Raw genomic sequence first — 23,527 nt, 5'->3', positions numbered from 1 at the left:
GTGATGTGGACCAATTTTTTTTTTATAACAACCATTTATTAAATTTATCAGGCACCTTGGTGGGCTCAGTGGGGAGGATTGCTGGAGTTTGAGTCCAGCCTGGGTAACACAGTGATATCCTGTCTCCATAAAAAATAAAAAAAATTTAGCCAGGCTTGGAGGTGCACTATAGTGGAGGCTAAGGCAGGAGGACTGCTTGACCCCAGGAGATGGAGGCTGCAATGAGTTGTGATCACGTCCCACTGTACTCCAGTCTGGGTGACAGAGTGAGACCCTGTCCTCTACCCCCCCAAAAAAAGCCAATAAAACATTATGTATGATGAGTACATCTTAAAATTCTATTTCTGCCATCCTTCATAACATGTTTCGCTTCTACAGAATTTTTACAGTAAACTTAATTTACAAACATTGAGAGATCACATAGTGCTCCATATGTTATTTCCACTTTACAAATAAGTCAAAAACTAAAGATTCTGTTATAAAGACAGCAGAAAATATTTGTCACAAGAGCAATAAAAGGTTCAGAGTCTTATTCTCTCAAAATTCCTTTGTTCTAAAAATTAAGAGATGATAAGCTAGTATTTTCCCTGTGTTATGCCTCATATATACTTTCATTTGGAAACACTTACTGTAGCTTCTCCATTTTTTTCTTAATTCTTCCTCCTCCCAACAACCCCCCTATTCTCCATTTCCCTCTGGCCCCTCTTCCCGCTGTGTCTTGGCTCCTCTCTCTTTTCTAAACAGTAAAATATCTAGAGGCAAATCAGCAATATTCACTGTTGTTAACAATTGACACAGACTTCAGGGTACTCTGAGATATTTGAAATTATATCTATAATCACCCCTCTATAGTTGGGGAATTAAAAAAAAGAGGCTGGGCCAGGTACAGTGGCTCACTCCTGTAATCCCAGCATTTTAGGAGGCTGAAGCGGGAGGATCACTTGAGCACAGGAGTTCGAGACCAGCCTGGGCAACATGGCAAAACCCCATCTCTACAAAAAATACAAAAATTAGTGGGGCATGGTAGTGCATGCCTGTGGTGCCAGCTACTTGGGAGGCTGAGGCAGGAAGATCGCTTAGGCCCAGGAGGCAGAGACTGCAGTAAACTGAGCTCTACCACTGCACTCCAGCCAGGGTGACAGAGTGAGACCATCTCAAAAAGAAAAAAGAAAAAAAGCAAGGCTTAGAAATATTCTTTAAATATTCAACATTCTCACTAAAGCTTTCTAGAATTCTAAATAGAGTGTTTTTTTATACAGTAGATTAAAGAATATCTTGTTTTGGCTCTATGAAAAAGAATTATTTTTCATAAACTAAAAAAAAAAATGCCACTTCATTATTTTTAAATCTGCTAACTTCTATACATATGTAGTGATGATAATTTAGTCTAAAATGAAATTACTACAATTAACAAAGTTAAAGAAGCCCAATAAAGAACGCAGAAAAAAATTTCCTTCCATAGAACCATAGGCATCATAATAAGAACTCCTTAATAGAACATTTCAGCTATGAAATACCATAACAATAAAGAACATGACAAAAATTATATAGGCAAAAAAAGTCTATGCTCTGTCAAAATTTGTCATAAATTCCACATATTGTCATCTGCATTTCACATATTTAGGATGTGTGACCTGTAATTCAATACATATAACTCTAATATGGAACATACAGTAATAATCACAATAATCCTCTCTACCATTCTCTCTCTCTTTTTTTAGTCTTTCAAACAACAAATCCCGAATATCATTTTTTAAACTAAGAAGTAATAGGAAACTTGAGTACAGAGGTTTTTTGTTTTTTGAGACAGGGTCTCACTATTACGCAGGCCGGTGAGTGCAGCAACACAATCACAGCTCCCTGCAGTCTCAAAATCCTGGGCTCAGGTCATCTTCCTGTCTCACCCTCCCAAAATTTTGGGATTACAGGCATAAACCATGGTGCCTGGTTGAGAACAGACTTTCTTCTTATTATTTCTTTTTCTTTTTTTGTGACGGAGTCTTGCTCCAATTGCCCAGGCTGGAGTGCAATGGTGGGATCTCAGCTCACTGCAATCTCTGCCTCCCAGGTTCAAGTGATTCACCCACTTCAGCCTCCGAAGTAGCTGGGATTACAGGCATGTGCCACCACGCCCAGCTAATTTTTGTATTTTAAGTAGAGACAGGGTTTCACCATGTTGGCCAGGCTGGTCTCAAACTCCTGGCCTCAGGTAATCTACCTGCCTCAGCCTCCCAAAGTGCTGGGATTACAGGCGTGAGCCACCATGCCTGACCAAGAATAGACTTTCAATAAGTCAAAAAAGTATTCCAAACAAACTGCCCTTTATCAGTTTTTGGACATGTGAAAAAAAGAACAAGTTAGATTGCTTAAGGTGGGTCTGAAAATAACTTCTCTCAGATGGAGTGCTCTCTATCTATATGCTAGCATTAGAGACTACTTTAGTTATTTATAATTACCCTCCATTCATTCTGAATCTATAAAAAGGAGTCCTTATGGGCTGGGTGTGGTGGCTCAAGCCTGTAAAATCCAAGCACTTTGGAGGCCAAGGCGGGCGGATCACCTGAGGTTGGGAGTTCAAGATCAGCCTGACCAACATGGTGAAACCCCATTTTAATAAACGAACAAAAAAAAGTCCTTACTACTTTTTAAAGCAAGGGAAACATGTTTAGAAATGCATTAATTACAAAACGACAAAACATGAATCAAAATGATGACATGCCTTAGAAAAATAAATTTTTAAAAAGAAATCAATAATCTCATAATTTCAAGTATACACTGGACAAAATGATTGGACAAACTAGTCAGAAACCTATATACAAAGTAGATAGATGCACCTAAGTTCAGTGGAGAGTTTTCCCAGGGTGCTTCTGAGATGCTTGATCTTCCTCCAGTAGAGGGAGCAAAATCACAATATTCAACTCATGTCACAAAAAGAAGGGGAGATGAAGGGTTTATAAGTGTCTTTTGAACATTTCTACATCTCTCTAGACATTTCAAAAACTGTGCTGAAATATTATTCTAAAATAGAACTAAAGTGGCCGGGTGCAATGGCTCACGCCTGTAATGCCAGCACTCTGGGAGGCCGAGGTGGGTGGATCACCTGAGTTCAGGAGTTTGAGACCAGAGACCAACCTGGCCAACATGCTGAAATCCCATCTCTACTAAAAAATACAAAAATTAGCTGGGTGTGGTGGCACACGCCTATAATCCCAGCTATTCAGGAGGCCGAGGCAGGAGAATCGCTTGAACCTGGGAAGCAGAGGTTATAGTGAGTCAAAATTGTGTCAGTGCAACTCCAGTTTGGGAGAGAGTGAGACTCCTTCTCAAAAAAGAAAAAAAGAAATAGAACTAAAGTCAATCCAATGAAAGACAAAGATTTTATCTTTTTCAAATACTTCAAGGCTTTAAAATGAAAAACTGATCCCTACATATTTAATTTCAAGAACTATGGTATATTTCATTGTCCACTGAATCTCACAGGTAACCAACGTATTGAAATATTTTATGAATTCTTAATTTAACAAGATAATTTTTTAAAATATAAAATATTACATTTTTTATTATAAAAGTAATATGTTCACAACATTGTAGAAAAGAAAGAAAAGTTTAATTGCACTACCCTAAACCTATTTTCTTCTGTTTTTTTTTTTTTTAAATATGCAAATTTTCTTTTTTTCTAAGAGACAGGGTCTGATTCTAATGCCTAGACTGGCAGTGGTGTGATCATGGCTTACCTCAGCCTGGAACTCTTGGGATTAAGTTATCTGCTCACCTTAGCCTCTTCAGTAGCTGGGACTACAGGAGTGCACCATTACACCTGGCTAATTTTTTTAAAAATGTAATTATTGTAGAGATAGACTATCATTATACTGCCCAGGCTGGTCTGGAATTCCTGGCCTCAAACAGTCCTCCCACCTCAACCTCCCAAAGTGCTGGGATTACAGGCATAAGCTAACATAGCCCATATATGTATTTTCATACTACTATGAAAAAAAAGTGTAATTAATAAAAACAGACTGGGCAGAGTGTCTCACGCCTATAATCCCAGTACTTTGGGAGGCCAAGGCAAGTGGATTAGTTGAGTCCAGGAGCTTGAGATTAGCCTGGGCAACATGGCAAGACCACATCTCTACAAAAAATACAAAAATTAACTGGGGATGGTGGCATGTGCCTATAGTCCCAACTACCCAGGAGGCTGAGGCAAAAGGATCACCTGAGCCCAGAGAAGTTGAGGCTGCAGTGAGCCCTGATGGTGCCACTGCACTCCAATCTGGGTGACAGAGTGAGTCCCTGTCTCAATAAAACAAAAACAATTTATTAATTTCCTACCATATGCTAGGCATAGTCTAAGCATATTTATATATTATAAGTTTATTAGTCCTTTCCAAAGTCCTATTAACTGGATCCTATTATTTCACATTTTAAACATGAGGAAAAAGAGATGCACAGAAATCATCTAAGTCAAAGTCATCCAACCAGTAAGTAACAGGACCCACGATTCTAAACCAGGTAGTCTGGTATCGGAGGCCACACTCTTAACCTTTCTTCATTGTGATCTTAATTTTGAATTCTGCTCTTTCCCCATCATTAACATATTCTCAATGTCAGTGTTCAAAATCTTTTTAGTGCCTATAGTCTATCTAATATGATTACAATAATGAGCTATGCTTTTTTCAGTTGTCCCTTGTAAGTATATTAAGATAAATATCTTTGAGTAACATCACTTCTGCTATGTTTGGGTTATCATAATGAAGAATTTTTATACTTTTTAATGTAGTATCAAAGTGTTTTCGAAATATTTGTATCAATTAACAAAGCCATGTAAGTACCAATTTCACCATAAATTTGCCAACAGTAAGCATTAAGATTTAAAATATTTTTCTAATAGGTTAAAAATAAAAACATACTCTAAATTGAATTTTTATTATTAAAGCTACATGTTATTCACGTTTTGTTTACTAATTTAATTTCCTTTTTGTGAATTTCAGCTTATATGCTTTAGTTATCAACTGAGATCTTAAAAGTTTGCTAATCAATTTATAAAGCTTTTTATAGGAATATGAACCCAATGCCCACTGTATTTGTAATAAAAATTTCCCAGTCTGTTTTTTCCCTTGTAATTATGATTAAGTTGTTTTTGATAAAATAACTTCCTCTTAAAGGTATTCATAAACATCACAAAAGAAGGCTTTAACCTTATAATTTTCTAAATATAGAAGTTAATCTATTATTTTGAGCACATCAGTTAATCACTTTCAATAAGACTTCTAAAACAATGTAAACATATCAAAATATGTATGTTCACTTAATATGATTACTAAGCTTCAGAAATCTTGACTATGTCTCATATAAAATTAACCCAATGACTAACAGCCCACCCTACCCCCAAACCTCCAAAATAAAGGCCAAGAGCTACATACCTGTCTCTGTAAACATAGCCGATTTCTGTCATGTAAATGCTGATGATTAGAAAACGATGAATGCCAACTCCGAGCCTGACTTTGCAACTGAGTCTGAGCCATATCAGAAGGCCGTGTTACAAGATGTGAAGTAAACTGCCGATCAAGGTCATGATCTAAAATGTGACTTGAATTATCTTGTCCAAATGTTGACTCATCAAAGTGAGGAAGAAGACCCTCCTGAAGGAGGTCCTCGGGGTCAAGTCCTGTGAATGGCTCAGTTTGAGATTCCACTTGATGAAGTAAATTCTCTTCTAAAGATGAAAAGCCATTAGTTTCTACGTGATCACTGAAATGGCCCATTTGAGTTCCTGAGTCAACAGGATCTGGGAAGTTCATGTGCACAGGAGATAATTTTGAATTGCTATAATTACCCTGAGGATGTGACGAATGCAACATTTGGAAATTATTTGAATTCAATGATGTATTGGGGTTTAGGATATGCTGAGTAGATTCTTGCTTGATTCCTCTATGAGGTGAAAAGGAATTACTTCCAGTAAAATCAGATAAAGTCTGATTTGTGTGATTAGGTGCAAGAACTGCAGAGGACTGAAGTAGACTGTTTGGTGATATATGATTACTGGAAAAGGAATAATGTGAAGAAAACTGCTGTGAATTACTGACAGAACAAGAAGTCATATTTGGGGAAGGTCCATTAAAATTTCCTTCTTGATGACTGCTACACTTGAGGAAGTGTACTGAAGGATTCGACGATTGAGAAAATTGCTGCATTGAAAGAGACTGTTGTGAATTAGATGCATTAGTCATTTGTGGTGGGTGGTTAATGTTGACTCTATGTGGACCAGAAACATTCATAAAATTTTTAGACTGGCTAAGAGAATTCTGCCCTGGGTTGAGATTATTTCTGTTTTGCTGTGAGCGTAGTGAAGTGCACTGGGTTTGTTGTTCATTGGCCTGGAATAAGGCAAAGTCATGGTGTGCCACAAAGCTTTTACTTTGATGCATAGCGTGTGAATGTCCTTGTTGGTGAAAAGGAGATCCATTTTGATTTGAAATGCTAGTAGCTGTCTGATGGCCCCACATTGGACTGCCATCTGATACATCTGGAAATAAACCATTGGGTTGGTTTTGGGGGTGGATTGGAGAACAATTAAACTGAGAGTGTGGAGATAACACATGTTCAGCCGGGCTACCAAAAGATTGATTAATGTGGTGAAATTTCATTGAATCAAATTGATTTAACTGTTCAAAATCAGTCATCTTCTGATGTGTTGGAGTACCTTGAACATGGTTCAGTGAATCTATGTGCAACGGTTCAAATTCTGCACCCAAATTCAATTCATCAACTAGTGAAACAGGACCTGGTTGTACAAATGCATCATCTGACAAACCTTCTAAGGTCTCACCAAAAAGATTGGCATCATCAAAAAAGTCCATCATTGGATCTGTCATCTTGAAAATTCTGTAACAATCTGGCTGTTCACTCCAGATGGAGTATATTCAGCTTCTCTATAGTAGATATAATTGGATCATTTCTGAAGATCATCAACTAATCCAAAACAGGTCAATATTCATTATTGCTCTAAAGAATGACATGTCATGGAGCATCAGAATGCTAGAAAAAAAAAGAAAAACAATAAAAAGAAATTAAGTACTGATATATTTATGCTACAACATAGATGAACTTTGAAAACATTAAGAAAGAGAAAACATTATGTCAGTCACAAAAAAAACCACGTATTATATGATTCAATTTATATAAAATATCAAAAGTAGGCAAGAATATATATATAGAGAAAAAAGAGGTCACCTAGAGCTGGTGGCATAGTGAGTGGGTAGAAGGACTGGTGACTGGTAAGTGTTAGCTACAGGTTATGGGATTTCCTTTTGGGGTAAGGAAAATGTTCTAAAATTGGTTATGGTGATGGACAAACAACTCTGAATATGCTAAAAGCCACTAAATATAACTTTAGATGGATGAATTTTATGGCATCTGAATTATATCTCAATAAAGCTACTTTAAGAATAAAATTATATGAGTAAAATTATTTTGAAACTTCTAATTTTCTGTTATATCTTTTAGATAAGGAGGATCGCTTGGGCCCAGGAGTTTGAGACCAGCCCGGGAAACAAGTGTGACACCCATGTCAAAAAAAAATTTAAAAACTACCCGGCCATGGTGGTGTGCACCTGTAGTCTCAGCTACCTGGGAGGCTGAGGTGGGAGGACTGCTTGAGCCTGAGAAGTTGAGGCTGCAGTGAGCCATAATTGTGCCACTGGATTCCAGTCTAGGCAACAGAGTGAGACACTGTCTAAAAAAAAAAAATTTTATTAAACCTAAATACCAACTAATTTTACTTGATAAATATTTGCATCATAGATTTTTCTCTGAAAAAATTAAATAGATGAAGTTACTTTGGATGATTTAAGTTACAGTGGAAGTCTGTGTCTTCTCAAAGAAAATACAACTTTGAAACTTAGGACGATGTTAAAATAAGCTAGTAGTGTAGGTAAAAATTACGCTCTGAAAAAATTTTTAAATAAGTAACTCTAGAATAGACATATTTTTAAATGACTCAAGAAAAAATTCTTTTTTTTTTTTTCTGAGCCGGAGTAAGCTATTGTGATCATTTTAATCAATGAAAATTTGAAACTTCAAAAATCAATTTTGATTTTTGAAGTTTTAAAAATCATTTTGAAATGATTTTTACTGACTCTGTCACAAAAGATAACTCTACAACAGGGGTCCCAAACCCCAGGCTGCAGAGTGCGTGGCCTGTTAAGAACCAGGCTGCACTACAGGAAGCGAGCTGCAGGCTGGCCAGCATTACTGCTCAAGCTCCGCCTCCTGTCACATCAGCGGCAGCATTAGATTCTCAAAGCAGCACAAACCCCATTGTGAACTGCACATGTAAGTGATCTAGGTTGTACTCCCTTACACGAATCTAATTAATGCCTGAGGTGGAACAGTTTCATCCTGAAATCATCTCCCCGAATCTATCCCCCAACCTCTCTACCCCTATCCACAAAACCGGTCTCTGGAGCCAAAAGGGTTGAGGACCACTTCTCTAGAAGATGCACATTATCATCCACAAAGCTCCTTATTATTAGGGACCTGAAGAAATATAAAAACTAAAGAATCAACAAAAAACCCTCCCCCTTCTTTCTTCCTCTTTACAACAGAACTTGAGAAATCTGTTTAGGTTTCTAAACAGATTGAAATCTGTCTTCAATTTATTTGCTGCTATTCTCTCTTGAAATTCAGTTTTATTCCCATCTTCTCACCAAACTGACCTGAGGATATACGGAACCTTCACATAACTAAATCCAAGGGTTATTTTTCACTCCTCATCTAACATTACCTATCAGCAGCATTTGCTGTAATTATCATGAAGTCCTCCTTGAAACACTTACCTTTATTTAATTGTTACATATGATATTCACTTGGTTTCTCTCCTACTTTTCTGAGTGTTCATTTTCATTCTCTTTTTACAGATTTCAATATACAAATGTTGGAGGACCCCAACCTCTTCTCTTTTCTAAATATACTCACTTCCAAGGTGATTTCATCCAATCTCAAGGCTTTAAATAAAATCTCTATATTGGCAATTCCCAAACTTATATCTATTAATTATACATCTCTACCTTAAATCTAGACCCATATACCTAACAAACTACTTGACTTCTCATCTTGGACACCTGACTGGAAACTAACAGCCTGCTATTTACCTTGCCCTGTTTCGAAACAGCTGTGAGAGTGATCTCATTAAAATGCAAGTTATTTCAGGCCACTCCTTTGCTCACAACCCTCCAATGACTCTTTATCTCACTCACATTAAAAACTGAAATCCTTACTATGACTTGTAAGCACAGCCCTGTACTACCACCTGAACCAGCTCTCTGCCCTCATCTCTGGCATTTTCTCTCTTGCTCACCTCCTTGCTTCAGCCACAATGGCCTTCTCAGGTCACTAAAAAGCCAAGCATGAGAGAGTGATGTCAGCAAAATGACAGAGTACACAGCTCCAAACACGTGTCTCCACAAAACCATCAAAAACAAGTAGGAGGTGTCAGAATCAACTTTATCGGAACTCTGAAAAACAGCTAAGGCTGGGCGTGGTGGCTCAAGCCTGTAATCCCAGCACTTTGGGAGGCCGAGGCGGGTGGATCATGAGGTCAAGAGATCGAGACCATCCTGGTCAACATGGTGAAACCCCGTCTCTACTAAAAATACAAAAAATTAGCTGGGCATGGTGGTGTGTGCCTGTAATCCCAGCCACTTGGGAGGCTGAGGCAGGAGAATTGCCTGAATCCAGGAGGCGGAGGTTGTGGTGAGCCGAGATTGTGCCATTGCACTCCAGCCTGGATAACAAGAGTGAAACTCTGTCTCAAAAAAAAAAAAAAAAAAAAGAAAAAGAAAAAGAGCCAAGTATGTTGTTATACATATAACAACCAAGAGAATGCTGAAAAGATAAAGGCAATATAAAAAGAAATTACTTTTGGCATTCAAGGAAATCTGTATTAAAACACTGGCTAAACACAAACCTAAGTAATAGAGGCTTCAGTGACCTCAGACAACAACAAATATAGTCACTACAGAAAACAGTTTGAAAAAATGCCTAAATGAATGACTCCAGCATTCAATAATCAAGAATGGCAAATGCTAAGGGAGGGGGAAAATCTTATTTTGGAAGTTAGCACATCACAGTATCAAATGGTCTGGTTTACACACACACACACACACACCCTCAAAGCACACAAAGAATAAGAAAGCCCATTCAAAGGAAGAAAAAAGTTGACAGAAATTGTCCCTAAGAAAGTCCATTAGATTTGATGGTCAAAAAGTTGAAATCAAGAGTCTTAGATGTGATCAAAGAGCTTAAGGAAACCAAAGAGAACTGGGGTGAGTATATTAATATCAAACAAAATACTGTAAGTCAAAAAAGGTTACAAGAGGGCCTTGCATAGTGGCTCATGCCTGCTGCAATTCCAGTACTTTGGGAGGCTGAGGTAACAGTGTTGCTTGAGGCCAGGAGTTCAAGGCCTGCCTGGGAAATACAGCAAGACACCATTTCTACAAAAAAAAACCTTTTTTTTAGTTAAAACTTTTTTTTTTTAGCCAGTGTGATGGTGTACACCAGTAGTCCTAGTTACTGGGAGGCTGAGGCTGGAGGAGCTCCTGAGCCCAGAAGTTCAAGGTTACAGTGAACTATGATTATGCCACTGTACTTTAGCCTGAAAAAAAAATGGCTGGGTGCAAGAGAGACAGAGAAAAAAGGTTACAAGAGACAAAGAAGGACATTACACACTGATGAAAGAGACTCAACCTATCAATGTGATATAACAATTATAAACATATATGCACCTAACGATAGACCCACAAAATTTATAAAGCAAAAACACAGAATTGAAAGGAAAAACAAACAATTCTACAATATAGTTGAATAAAATAGTTGTAGAAAGTTCTACAATAGTTTGAGACTTAAATATCTCATTTTCAATAATGGATAGATCAACCAGACAGAAAATCAATAAGAAAATAGGACTTGAACAACACTACAAACCAATTAGACCCAACATACATATAAAGAACACTCCACTCAACAATAGGAAAATACATATTCTTCCAGAGTGCAGATTAAACACTCTCCAAGACTGGCCATATGGTAGGCCACAAAACAATTCTTAAAACATTTAAAAATATTACCAGTATACAAAGTGTCCTCTCTGACTCCAATGGAATAAACCTAAATATCAATAACAGAAGCTGAATTAGAAAACTCACAAATATGTAAAAATTAAATAGCACACAATCGATGGGTCTAAGAAGAAATAACGAGAAAAATTAGAAAATACCTTCAGACAAGTGAAAATGGAAACACAATATAGCAAAACTTATCAGAATCCAGTGAAAGCAGTACTCTGAAGGAAATTTATATCTGTAAACAACTAGATTTCTTAACGATGTATCTTAAATTAATAACCTAACTGTACCCCTAAGGAAAACGAAAAGCAAACTAAACCCAAAGGTAGGAGAAGATAATAAAAAGGAAACCGACAGAATGCAAGAAGGTATTTGAAAATTATGTATATCATAAGGGCTTAATATCTGGAATTTTTAAAGAACTCCTACAACAACAACCCAATTAAAAATGAAAATGAAAAACAACCCAATTAAAAATGGAAGAAGAATTTCATTAGATGTTTCTCCAAAAAAGATATAGGAATGTCCAAGAAGGACATGAAGACACTCAACATCAGTCATTAGGGAAATACAAACAGAAATCACAACGAGATATCACTTCACACCTATTAGGAATGGTATAAAAAATAAAAAACAAGTGTTAGAGAAGATGTGAAGAAATTGGAACCCTCATATATTCGTGGTAGGAATGTAAATGTATAGCCACTGTGGATAATAGTGTTGTGGTTCCTCAAAAAGTTAAATACACCAGACATGTACATGTGTGCCTGCAGTCCCAGCTACTCAGGAGGCAGAGGCAGGAGGGCTGCCTGAGCCCAGGAGGCCAAGACTGCAGTAAGCTATGACTGTGCCACTGCACTTCTGCCTGGGTTACAGAGTGAGACCCTGTCTCCAAAAACAACAAACAAAAAACTAATTAAATAAGCAAATATTTATTTATTTTTGGAGGCGGAGTCTCACTCTGTCACTAAGGCTGAAGTGCAATGGCTCAATCTTGGCTCACTGCAACCTCTGCCTCCTGGATTCAAGTGATTCTCCTGCTTCAGTGTCCCAAGTAGCTGGGATTATAGGAGCCCACCACCATGCCCAGCTAATTTTTTGTATATTTAGTAGACACAGGGTTTCACCATGTTGGCCAGGCTGATCTCAAACTCCTGATCTCAGGTGATCCACCCACCTCAGCCTCCCAAAGCACTGGGATTATAGGTATGAGCCACCGCATGCTACCTAAATAAGCAAAATTTTAAAAAGTTAAACAGAGAATTACCTTATGACCCAGCAATTCCACTCCTAGGTACATATTATTCACCAAAAGCAATTGAAAATAGGGACACAAACAGAGAACTTGTAAATGAACACCCACAGAAGCATTATTCACAATAGACAAAAGCTGGAAATAATCTAAGTGTCCATCAACAGATATATATAATAGAATCTTACTCGGCCATAAAAAGTAATACATTTTGATACATGCTACAACATGGATGAACCCGAGGACACTATGTTCAGAGATACTAGCAGGCAGACACAAAGCAAATATTATGTGATTCCACTTACATGAAGTATCTAGAATAGGCAAATTCATAGAGACAGACAGTACATAGAGACTAGATTAGAGGTTATTGGGGCTAGCAAAAGGGAAGAACAGAAGTTATTTGGTAATGGGTACAGAGCTTTGAGGTGATAAAAAATGGAAATGGGTAGTGATGACAGTTGTGCAACATTATGAATGAAGTTGACGCCACCGCACTGTACACTTGACAGTTACAGTAGCACATTTTGTTATATGGATCCTATAATTAAAAACAAAAATCTTAATAATCAAAAAAAGAAATGTACCTTCCTCTGTTTCCATAGCTCGATGCACCATTCCTTCATTACAGTAAGTTCTTTTCTCAAAAGTGACTTTCCTAGCGAGGCCTTTCCTGATCACCCTTTCTAAAATGTCATTATTTCCCCTCCAATGCTTCACACTCCCCCTTCCTTGCTTTATTTTTCTGACTTAGTACCAGCTAACATTCTACAGTTTACATACTATCTTAAAGCTCCCCATAAAATTTAAGTCAATAATTTTTATGGGCTGTATTCTTATATCTACTAAATAGTAGCACATAATGTCAGAAATTAAATATTTATTCATGAAAATGACAAACTTTTTTTGGGGGGGAGAGGGAATGCTATATAAGGCAGAAACTGGGTTTTAAAAAATTTTTTGTGAAACTTAAAAAAAAAATAGCAACAGTGGTTATTTGGACACTAAGTTTACGGCCCATAGAAAAACCTTTTATAATGTGGTAAAATACACATAGCAAAGGTGACCATCCTAACTTTTTTTTTTTTTGGACACAGTCTCACTTCCCCCCAGGCTGGAGTGCAGTGGTACAATCTCACCTCACTGTAACCTCTGCCTCCCAGGCTTAAGAGATTCTCGTGCCTCAGCCTCCCAAGTAGCTGGGATTACAGGCATGTGTCAGCACATCTGACTAATTTTTGTATTTTTAGTAGAATGGGATTTCACCATGTTGGCCAGGCTGGTCTCTCCTGGCCTCAAGTGATCCCCCTGCCTCAGCCTCCTGATGTGCTGGGATTACAGGTATGAGCTACTGCACTCAGCCCATCCTAACCATTTTTAAGAATACAGTTCAGTAGTGTTAAGTATATTCTCATTGTTGTTCACCAATCTCTAGAACTTTTTAATCTTATAAAATTTTAACTCTACACCTATTACTCACCATTTCTCTTAACCCTTCCTCCTGGCAATCACCATCTACTGTCATTTCAATGAATATGACAACTCTAGACAATTCTTATGAGTACAATCATACAGGATTTGTTTTTTCGTGACTGGCCCATTTCACTTAGCATAAGGTCCTCAAGGTTCTTCCATGCTGTAACATGTGTCAGAATATCTTTCCTTTATAGGCTAATACTTCTTTATATGTATATTATAGTCCATGTTTGATTGTTTTTTCATGAAGATGAAACACGCTCTGCTATAGATTCTAGGCGCTGGTAGCATACTTAACTATTTTAAAAGAGGTAAGAGTACAAGATGTCTGAAGAGCAAATCCCAAACTGTGACCCAATTTTTTCTTAGATGGAGTTTCACTCTTGTGGCCCAGGCTGGAGTGCAATGGTTCAATCTTGCCTCAATGCAACCTCTGCCTCTTGGGTTCAAGCGATTCTCCTGTCTCACTCGGTCTCCTAAGTAGCTGGAATTACAGGTGCCCGCCACCATGCTCAGCTAATTTTGTATTTTAGTAGAGACAGGGTTTTGCCACGTTGGCCAGGCTGGTCTCGAACTCCTGACCTCAAGTGATTCACGGCCTCAGCCTCCTAAAGTGCTGGGATTACCGGTGTGAGCCACTGTGCCTGGCCTGCTTAGCAAACTTCTAACCAAAGTATTCTGAAAGTAATTCTTTTATATGGGCATCTAATGCATCTTTTCTTAATTGACTTGGTCATGACTTAAAAGCCTAAACAGACTTTTTGAGACAATATCTCGCTTTGTTGCCCAGGCTGGAGTACAGTGGCATGATCATAGCTCACTGCAGCCTCGACTTCCTGAACTCAAGTGAACCTCCCAGTAGCTAAGACTACAGGCGTGTGCCATCATGCCTTGCTAATTTAAAAAAATATTTTGTTGGCTGGGCGTGGTGGCTCATGCCCATAATCCCAGCACTTTGGGAGGTTAAGGCAGGCAGATGATGAGGTCAGGAGTTCAAGACCAGCTTGGCCAACATAGTGAAACCCCATCTCTACTACTAAAAATATAAAAATTAGCCAGGCATGATGGTGCACACCTGTAGTCCCAGCTACTTGGGAAGCTAAGGTAGGAGAATTGCTTTAGCCGGGCATGATGGTGCACACCTGTAGTCCCAGCTACTTGGGAAGCTAAGGCAGGAGAATCGCTTGAACCTGGGAGGTGGAGGTTGTGGTGAGCTGAGATCATGCCACCGCACTCCAGCCTGGGCAAGAGTGAGACTCCATATAATATATATAGATATATACAGTAGACAAGGTCTCACTCTGTTGCCCAGGATACAACAGACATTTTTAAAGTAGGACAAAATGTTCCAAGAGATAAATTTTATTACCCCAAAATATAAATTAAAACTTATGGGGGCCACAGTGGCTCCGGCCAGTTGTCCTGGTGCTGGAGGAGGCGAGGCCATGAGTTCAAGCAATGTTACATGCTCTCATTGATTGACCAAAAAAAAAAAAAAAAAACTTATTAGAATTATTGTTTTCTTATCAGGGACCAAATTCTAATCTCTGGTACTAACTGAATATGTAACAACATACTCAACTCTGACCCTCAGTTTCCTCATCAATTATAAGTTTTAACTGGATGCTTGTAAAGGTATCTTATACCTTTTACTTTGGGTTATTTTGTTTTCTTAAAAAAAAAAAAAAACTTCATAGACTTCCAAGAAAATCGTTAAAATACCACCACTACACTAATCAAAACAGATATAAGCTTCAATGGGAAGAAGCTTCATCCTGACTACAAAATAAATGAAAGAAGCTGTGAAGCAGTAAGCTCTAAAATAAAAATAAAAGCTCTAAATCTAAAAAGAAAAACTTACCTGAGATTTAATTTAAATTTTAATTTAAAAAAGATATTTTTTCTCCCACTTCAGGAGATCATCCATAATGTTCTACGCCTAAAATCTCTTTTAAAAAGAAACAAAAAAAGTTTGGATCATGAGCAAGAATTTTAAAAAATGTTTTTAAATGCTGAAAAAGGTCATTATATTAATTGTGGAGTATCACTGCCCTCATTCTTTTATTTTTCAGGATAATAAGATCTTTACATAAAACAACATGAGTCCTAGCAAAAATTAGAAGCTAAAAGAAAGATAATCTAACTTGTAATATTTATCCAGAAGTGTATCCTTCTAAATTATTTTCAGTAGCTAATTAGCAAATCCCTAGGTGTTCTATTAATGTAAAACATACAAAATCATTATAAAAGTCCACATAAGGGGTTCTAATGCCATGTATTCCATGTGTATACTACTCTATTAAACCCCATCGGTAACTCTGCTCTATGTATCTGTAACATGTTTCTGATAACTTAACTGCATTATCTATACATCTGCTATAGTTTAAAATGTCCCCTAAAGTTCCAGTGTTGGAAACTAGTCCTTAAAGCAGCAGTGTTTCAAGGTGGGGCCTAAGAGGTGATTAGGTCATGAGGCCTCTGCTCTCATGAATGGATTAATGTTGTTATCTCAGGAATAGGGTAATTATCAAGAGAGTGGGCTTGTTACAAAAAAAAAAAAAAAAAAAATCAAGTGCAATCACATCTTGCTCTCTTGCCCCTCTGCCTTCTACTATGGATGATGCAGTAAGAAGGCCTTGCATCAGAGGGCCTTCTTGTGAATGTCTGTAGGGTTCTTATACCAGATGTAGGCCTCTTGGCCTTGGACTTCCCAGCCTCCAAAACTGTAATAAATTTCTTTTCTCTATAAATTAACCAGTCTGTGGTATTCTGTTATAGCAACACAAAATGGACTAAGACAATATTTGACTGTTTAATTAGAAAATAAATTAGATTCACCAATCAATTAGACAAACATCTGGCAAAGATGAGCTAGTCATGGCATAGCTAAAGGAGCTTAGGTGTGAGTTCAAATTCTAACTGTAACCTTGAGTGGTTCTTAAAACCTCTCAGTCTAAGCTGGGCACAGTGGCTCATGCCTGTAATCCCAGCTCTTTGAGAGGCTGAGGTGGGAGAATTGCTTGAGGCCAGAAGTTTGAGATCAGCCTGAACAACAGTCCCATCTCTACAAAAAACAAACTAACCTCAGTCTATTTCCTCATTGGACCATCTATGTCACAGGGTTTACAAAGGTTGCAAAGTTCAGAAAGAAAATATTCAGGCTAGGCGCAGTGGCTCACGCCTGTAATCCTAGCACTCTGGGAAGGCAAGGCAGGCAGATCTCTCGACCTCACAAGTTTGAGATCAGCCTGGGTGACACAATGAAACTCCATCTCAAAAAGGAAAAACCATATATATTCAAAGTCCTAAAACATAGTAAGTATTCAAAAATTATTTATTTCCCTCTCATTGACCTTTAGAACTAAAAACATAGAAAGGTCAATTGTCGACTTGCTGAACCATTATCAAGATCCAAGCCTATTAGATCTAATTGTATTGAATAGATTTTCATTTAAAATTTTATAAAAATTTTATACTAACCAACAATATATTTTATGATACCTAATTTTATCTTTAAATTTAAATATATACTTGCTATTTTATTCCTTTCCTAAAGTTACCCATGCCCTTCCACTCTTATTTGCTTCTCTCATAGGCAATCTATGTTTCCGCTATATTGAAATGTTGCCGGAATTCAAGAAACTTTCTTACACTTCCATTAATATGTTCTCCATGCATGCAACATCACCCCTTCCACTAGCCTTCCTCTTAACAAAGTAATGTCTTCATTATTAAACTGAGGTACCATCTTTGGGAAGCCTTTACACACTCAAACACTTCAAGCTGCTATACAGTCATTTTTTTGTATTCCATATTTTACATGCTATTTTATCATTCTTGGTCTACATGTCTGTTTTCCCCAATAAAGAAGATGAGTGCAGAGGCTGGTTCTTACTCATCTTTGTATCCTTAATATCTACTAATTTAATTCCTGTCACACAGTTAATAATCATAAGCTGTCAGGAATTCAATAATGCCATGACATAAAAAAATAATTAAACTCCTTAATCCTTACATTATGCTAAAAGCTAAGATTCAAAAGCATTCTTTTAAGCAACTACATATCATTTTTATGACTTTTAAGAATGCCCCCCCACTGAACTGTACATTTAAAAAGAGTTAAAATGATTTTGTTATGGATAGTTTTACAATTTTTTTAAAGCCTCAGTAATCCAATTTAAACTTTAATTCCCATGTATCCCTCACTGAAAGAACCCTACTTTCATCAAAAAGGAATTCTACAAGGGATCCTATATAGTAGTTTTACAGGCTCTGGAAACAGAATGGCAAGGCTGGAATCCTGGCTTCATCACTTACCAGCTACGTAATCCTAGGCAAGTTACTTAATCATTTTGAAGCTCAGTTTCTTCAACTGTAAATGGGGATTATAACAGCACTGATCTCAAAAAATTATTGTAAAATAGTATACACAAAGCACTGTGTAAACACTCTGTGTTTTCAAATTGGGCTTCTTGGAGGACTGGGTAATCTTTAACCACCCAAAGGAAGAGACGGCTTAGGCCTTCCTTCCCATTTCCTCCCAATAATATCTCATCCTGAATATTTTGCTTTTATTTTACAAATTGAGCTTTTATATAGGATTTTTAAAAAAACAAACAAATCTTTGGTTTAAAATAACTGAAAAGGACAAAGCTAAATGGCACTTATCTAATGCTTACTCATCTCCCTCTGCAGATTGCCATTTACTAAATTCAATTATTTACTTTGTTGGCATTCCCACTTAATTTAGTCTTGCTTTGCATGTCACAGAAAGGAAAACTCATAAAAACCTAATCTCCACTTTGGGATTCCAAGGCTGGAGAATTACTTCAGCCTAGGAGTTCAAGACCAGCCTGGGCAACATAGCAAGACCCAGTCTTTCCGAAACATTTAAAAAAATATTAGCAAGGTGTGTTGGCATGTGCCTGTGGTCCCAGCTCTTGGGAGGCTGAGGTAAAAGGATCGTTTGACCTCAGGAGGTTGAGGATGAAGTGAGCTATGATTGGTATTACTGCACTCCAGCACAGGCAATAAGCGAGACTCTGTCTCAGACAAAGAGAATCTCATCTCTAATCATGATAAAAACTGATTAAGGGTAACTGATTGAGGGTAACTAAAAACTGATTGAGGGTAACTGATTGAGGCTGATACTGAAAACAGATGACAAATTTCCCAGTTGCCACTGGGTCAGGTCAAATTGTTCAACTGAATTGGTCCTGAACATTACACCCAAACAAAATCAAGTCTAAATATTTCCTTTTTCATTTTTTGAGACAGAGCTGTGCTCTGTCACCCAGGCTGGAGTGCAGTGGCATGATCTCAGCTCACTGTAACCTCCACCTCGTGGGTTCCAGTGATTCTCCTGCCTCAGCCACCCAAGTAGCTGGAATTACAGGTGTGTGCCATGACACCCGGCTAATTTTTTGTATTTTTAGTAGAGATGGGGTTTTGCCATGTTGGCCAGGCTGGTCCGGAACTCCTGACCTCAAGTGATCAGCCTGCCTCAGCCTCCCAAAGTGCCTGGATTACAGGCGTGAGCCACCACACCTGGTCTAATTATTTATTCTAATGCTAAATTTCAATTAATATTAAAAGTAGAAAATTGACTTAAATGCAGAATTCTTTTCTTTTTTCTTTTTTGAGACAGGTTCTTGAGGTTGCCCAGGCTGGAGTGCAGTGGTCAATCTCAGTTCACTGCAACCTCATGGGCTCAAGTGATCCTCCCACCTCAGCCTCACAAGTAGCTAGAACTACAGGTACGCACCACCACATTTGGCTAATTTTTGTATTTTTTTGTAAAACAGTGGTTTTGCCATGTTGCCCAGGCTGGTGTGGAACCCCTGGGGTCAAGTGATCCACCCACCTCAGCCTCCCAAAGTGCTGGGATTACAGGTGTGAGCCACTGCATCGGCTAAATACATTATTTTCAAAGTCTTTAAATACAAAGGTTGAACACTGAGACTCAGGTTGATTATCATTACCACCTACTTTGCAGAGTTGTCACAGGATTTTGAAAGACTCAAAACACAGTAGTAAGAGCTTAACTAAATGTAGCTTCCCCTCTCATGCCAGTTACATCCAGCACCTCTTTTCTGCCTTCCCAAGAGCAGTCATTTAAACTTTCCCATGACCCATAGGCTTCTCCTGACCGCCTCAGATTATTTTGCCTTAAATAATCTCCAATGCTGTTCTCTTCAGCATTGAAGATTATTTACTTAATTACCTTCAACACTCCTATGACTTTTTTCATTCATTCAACCTACCATACTGTATTATCACCACTGTAATTTTATCTCCAGTCCTCGGTTCAATTAAATTAACATTTTCTGAATATTTATATTTGATATTTGTAGTATTTATATTACTAGCACCTTATTAATATAAGGTTAATATTAATTTATACACTTTACCTTCAGTGTGGCCCTTCCTTTGACTTAGAAATTTTAAAATATATTCCTCTATGGTACTAGGCTATCTCACTGAAGTTACTTTATGTTATATCTCCTCAAGCCTTCAGTCCTAACTTCCCCATTCTTCCATAAGGACAATTTGTTCTCTGAGGTTTTCCAGCTGAAATTCACTAAATAACCATCTTTTCAGAAGCAAGCACTATATCTATCTCTTTTTTTTTTCTAGCTATTCTTAGAGAAGAAAAGATGGCTCTTTTCCAAAGAGAAATCCTTTACCTCAAAAAACTGTTTCATCTACCTTTTGAAAAGACTTATACCCACCCACATCCCACCTCTCTAGGATCTTTAACTGCCCCTTTGCAATTGCCTGCTTCTCTTCTAACTTTGAGCATCAGCAGACCAATCTTCCCTACCTTAACAAAAATGTAAAAACAAAACCATCCTATTTCTATCCTTCCATTCAATGCCAAATCTTGAAAATAAGTGATCTATTGCCTCCATTTTCTAAATACCTATTTACCTGTTAACCTCTTGTACTCTCTAGTTTGTCCCCACAAATCTGCATTTTCGAAGGTAACTATCAACCTCCTAATCAAAATGCTCTCTCAATCCATCTTTGACCACTACAAAGTTATCATCACTAACCAAAGTGACAACAGAAGCTAAACACAAATGCTATCTTCTATATGAAGCTTTTAATTGTCTGTGTCCCCATTTATTACATACCACTTAGGCTTTGAGTGCTTTAAGAATCTTCTGAACTCAGTTCAATTAACCTCTTCATCTCCTAGAAATTAGCTTCTATGAAATCAAACCCTGAATTTTCTTTCCTATGGCTTTCCTTCCTGATTCATTTAAAGCAGCTTAATACTAGATGTAAGTTTCTATGTAGCAATTTCATGTCTACCAAATCCACTTACTAGCATTTCAAATTCAATCATACTTGACACATCTTCTTCACTACGATATCCTCCGAATGTGATTTCACTCAAATCTTTTGAGAAATTCAAATCCGCTTTTCTTAGAATACTATAAATTGTTTCTTTGAAATTTTCTTACTAATGGTATAAAGATTAAAACCCAATTTCCCACTACCTTAAGATCATTTAGCTTCTTAGTGCCCTTCTTGAAGTCTTCAACCTAAGGTATACTAAAAAAGTAATAGCTGCCAGTCGCGGTGGCATGTGCCTGTAGTCCCAGCTACTCGGGAGACTGAGGTGGGAGGTTCACTTGGGCCCAGGAGTTCTGGGCTGCAATGCGCTATGCCTATCGGGTGTCCACACTAAATTCGGCATCAATATGGTGACCTCCCGGAAGTGGAGGAACACCAGGTTGCCTAAGGAGGGTGAAGCAGTCCAGGTCGGAAACGGAGCAGGTCAAAACTCCCACTGATTAGTAGTGGGATCCTGCCTGTGAATAGCCACTGCACCCCAGCCTGGGCAACACAGCAAGACCCCATCTCTAGGGAAAAAAAAAAGTAATAGCTTAAGTCTCTACTTGCAATGTATATCCCCTGTTGGCAGCCCAGGGAACTTTTCTATGAATCTCAAAATAGTAACAGATCTTTGTCATACTTTTCCCCACTCCTTCCCCAAGAACTTATTTCAAAGTATTTTGTGCATTCCACCTAATAGCTATCAAGTTCACTTTGATAAAAGTTTTCTTTTATTCTATATCATTGAATAAGATTTAAGGTTTAGATATGTATTTTATCATTCTTCACATACCATTCTCCCTAAAGTGGTATACTGTGCATTCTATTTTAAAAACTAAACTTTTCTAAGAATCAAGAAAAGACAGTGTGTCTTGCCATTTATCTTCAAGAACATAATACTGTGTTCTGTTAGAATCTGCTGTAATCCAACAGGCACAACATGGGTACTCATTTTTGAACTAAAAACGTTTAATTTACATTTGTCATCTCATATTCCTTTGTACTGTATCTCATTTAGGCAGAAATAGCTATTCATCATCAAATACTCATCTTTAGAGATTAAAAAAGAGCACAAAATTTTTCAAATATAGCTGTATTTTAATCAAACCACATAACTGAATGTGAAGTAACTGGCACTCTCATACACTGCTAAAAGGAGCAGAAATTGGAACAACAAATTTGAAAAACCATAAGGCATTACTGCTAAAGTTGAACATACATATTTCCGTGACCAGTTTTTCCTCTTCCAGAAACATATTGACAGAAACGTGTGAATATGTGCACCAAAAGACAGGTGTAGGAATGTTCATATCAGTATTACTCATAATAGAGGAAAACTAAAAACATCCATCATACATTAGAATCAACAGCAAAAAAAAAAACTAAAAAAGTAAATAAGAAAGCAAAAAAAAAAAAAAAAAAAAGAATCAACAGCAATGAGAATGAATGAACTCTTCCCATATAGAAAAACACAGAATTAGGCCAGGTGTGGTGGCTCACGCCTGTAATCCCAGCACTTTGGGAGGCTGAGGCGGGCAGATCATGAGGTAAAGAGATCAAGACCATCTTGGCCAACATGGTGAAACCCCATCTCTACCAAAAATACAAAAATTAGCTGGGTGTGGCAGCATGGGCCTGTAATCCCAGCTACTCAGGAGGCTGAGGCAGGAGAATCGCTTGAACCTGGGAGGCAGAGGTTGTAGTGAGCAGCCAAGATTGTGCCACTGCAATCCAGTCTAGCAACAGAGCAAGACTCCATCTCAAAAACAAATAAACAAACAAATGAAAAATTAAACACACACACACACACACACACACACACACACACACAGATTAGCCTCACAAAAATAACATTACTGGAAGAACACATATTTACATAATTCACCTTAATAAAGTTCAAAAATAGGCAGAGCTGATCTACGGTTTTAGACATCAAGATAATGGTCATCCCAGAAAGGTAGAAAGAAAATGATAACTAGGGAAGAATATAAAGAAAGCTCTCAATAATATTCTATTTGTTGACCTAGGTGGTAGTTTCATAGATGTGTTTACTTTGCAATAAATCATAGACGTATATACATAATTTATATACTTTTCTGCATATCTGTTATAACAAAACAGTTTTTAAACACCTAACTGGAACAAGACAAAGAATAAATATGTAAATATTTATAAATTAACATTTACACTATATGTCACTAAAAAAAAAATTGGCAAACAAACACAGAGTGGTACCTGAAATGACTGCAGTAAACTCTGCATACTACTGATTTCAAGAAACATTCACGAAAGCAGAATTAGTGTGTTCATATATTGGAGTATGTAGTGAATT

At 37.5% G+C, this 23,527-nt stretch overlaps 1 protein-coding gene across 17 annotated transcripts in view; it reads right to left on the bottom strand.

Annotated features, from left to right (window-relative positions):
* The window catches only part of CHD9 (chromodomain helicase DNA binding protein 9), a 286,203-nt gene that overhangs the window by 184,275 nt on the left and 78,401 nt on the right, over positions 1-23,527 (bottom strand). For all 17 annotated transcript variants that reach the window (XR_013530432.1, XR_013530433.1, XR_013530430.1 and 14 more), the window contains one exon: positions 5,421-7,035. Coding sequence is in view for 13 of the 17 variants with exons in the window: in XM_078358110.1 (XP_078214236.1) it covers positions 5,421-6,872 (1,452 nt within the window). In the remaining 4 variants the exon portion in view is untranslated. The remainder of the gene's footprint in view (positions 1-5,420; positions 7,036-23,527) is intronic.

The sequence above is a fragment of the Callithrix jacchus genome, chromosome 20, assembly GCF_049354715.1.
Source record: "Callithrix jacchus isolate 240 chromosome 20, calJac240_pri, whole genome shotgun sequence".
Taxonomy (NCBI): domain Eukaryota; kingdom Metazoa; phylum Chordata; class Mammalia; order Primates; family Cebidae; genus Callithrix; species Callithrix jacchus.
The sequence above is the reverse complement of the archived record's forward strand: the minus strand, read 5'-3'. Positions and strand labels throughout refer to the sequence as shown.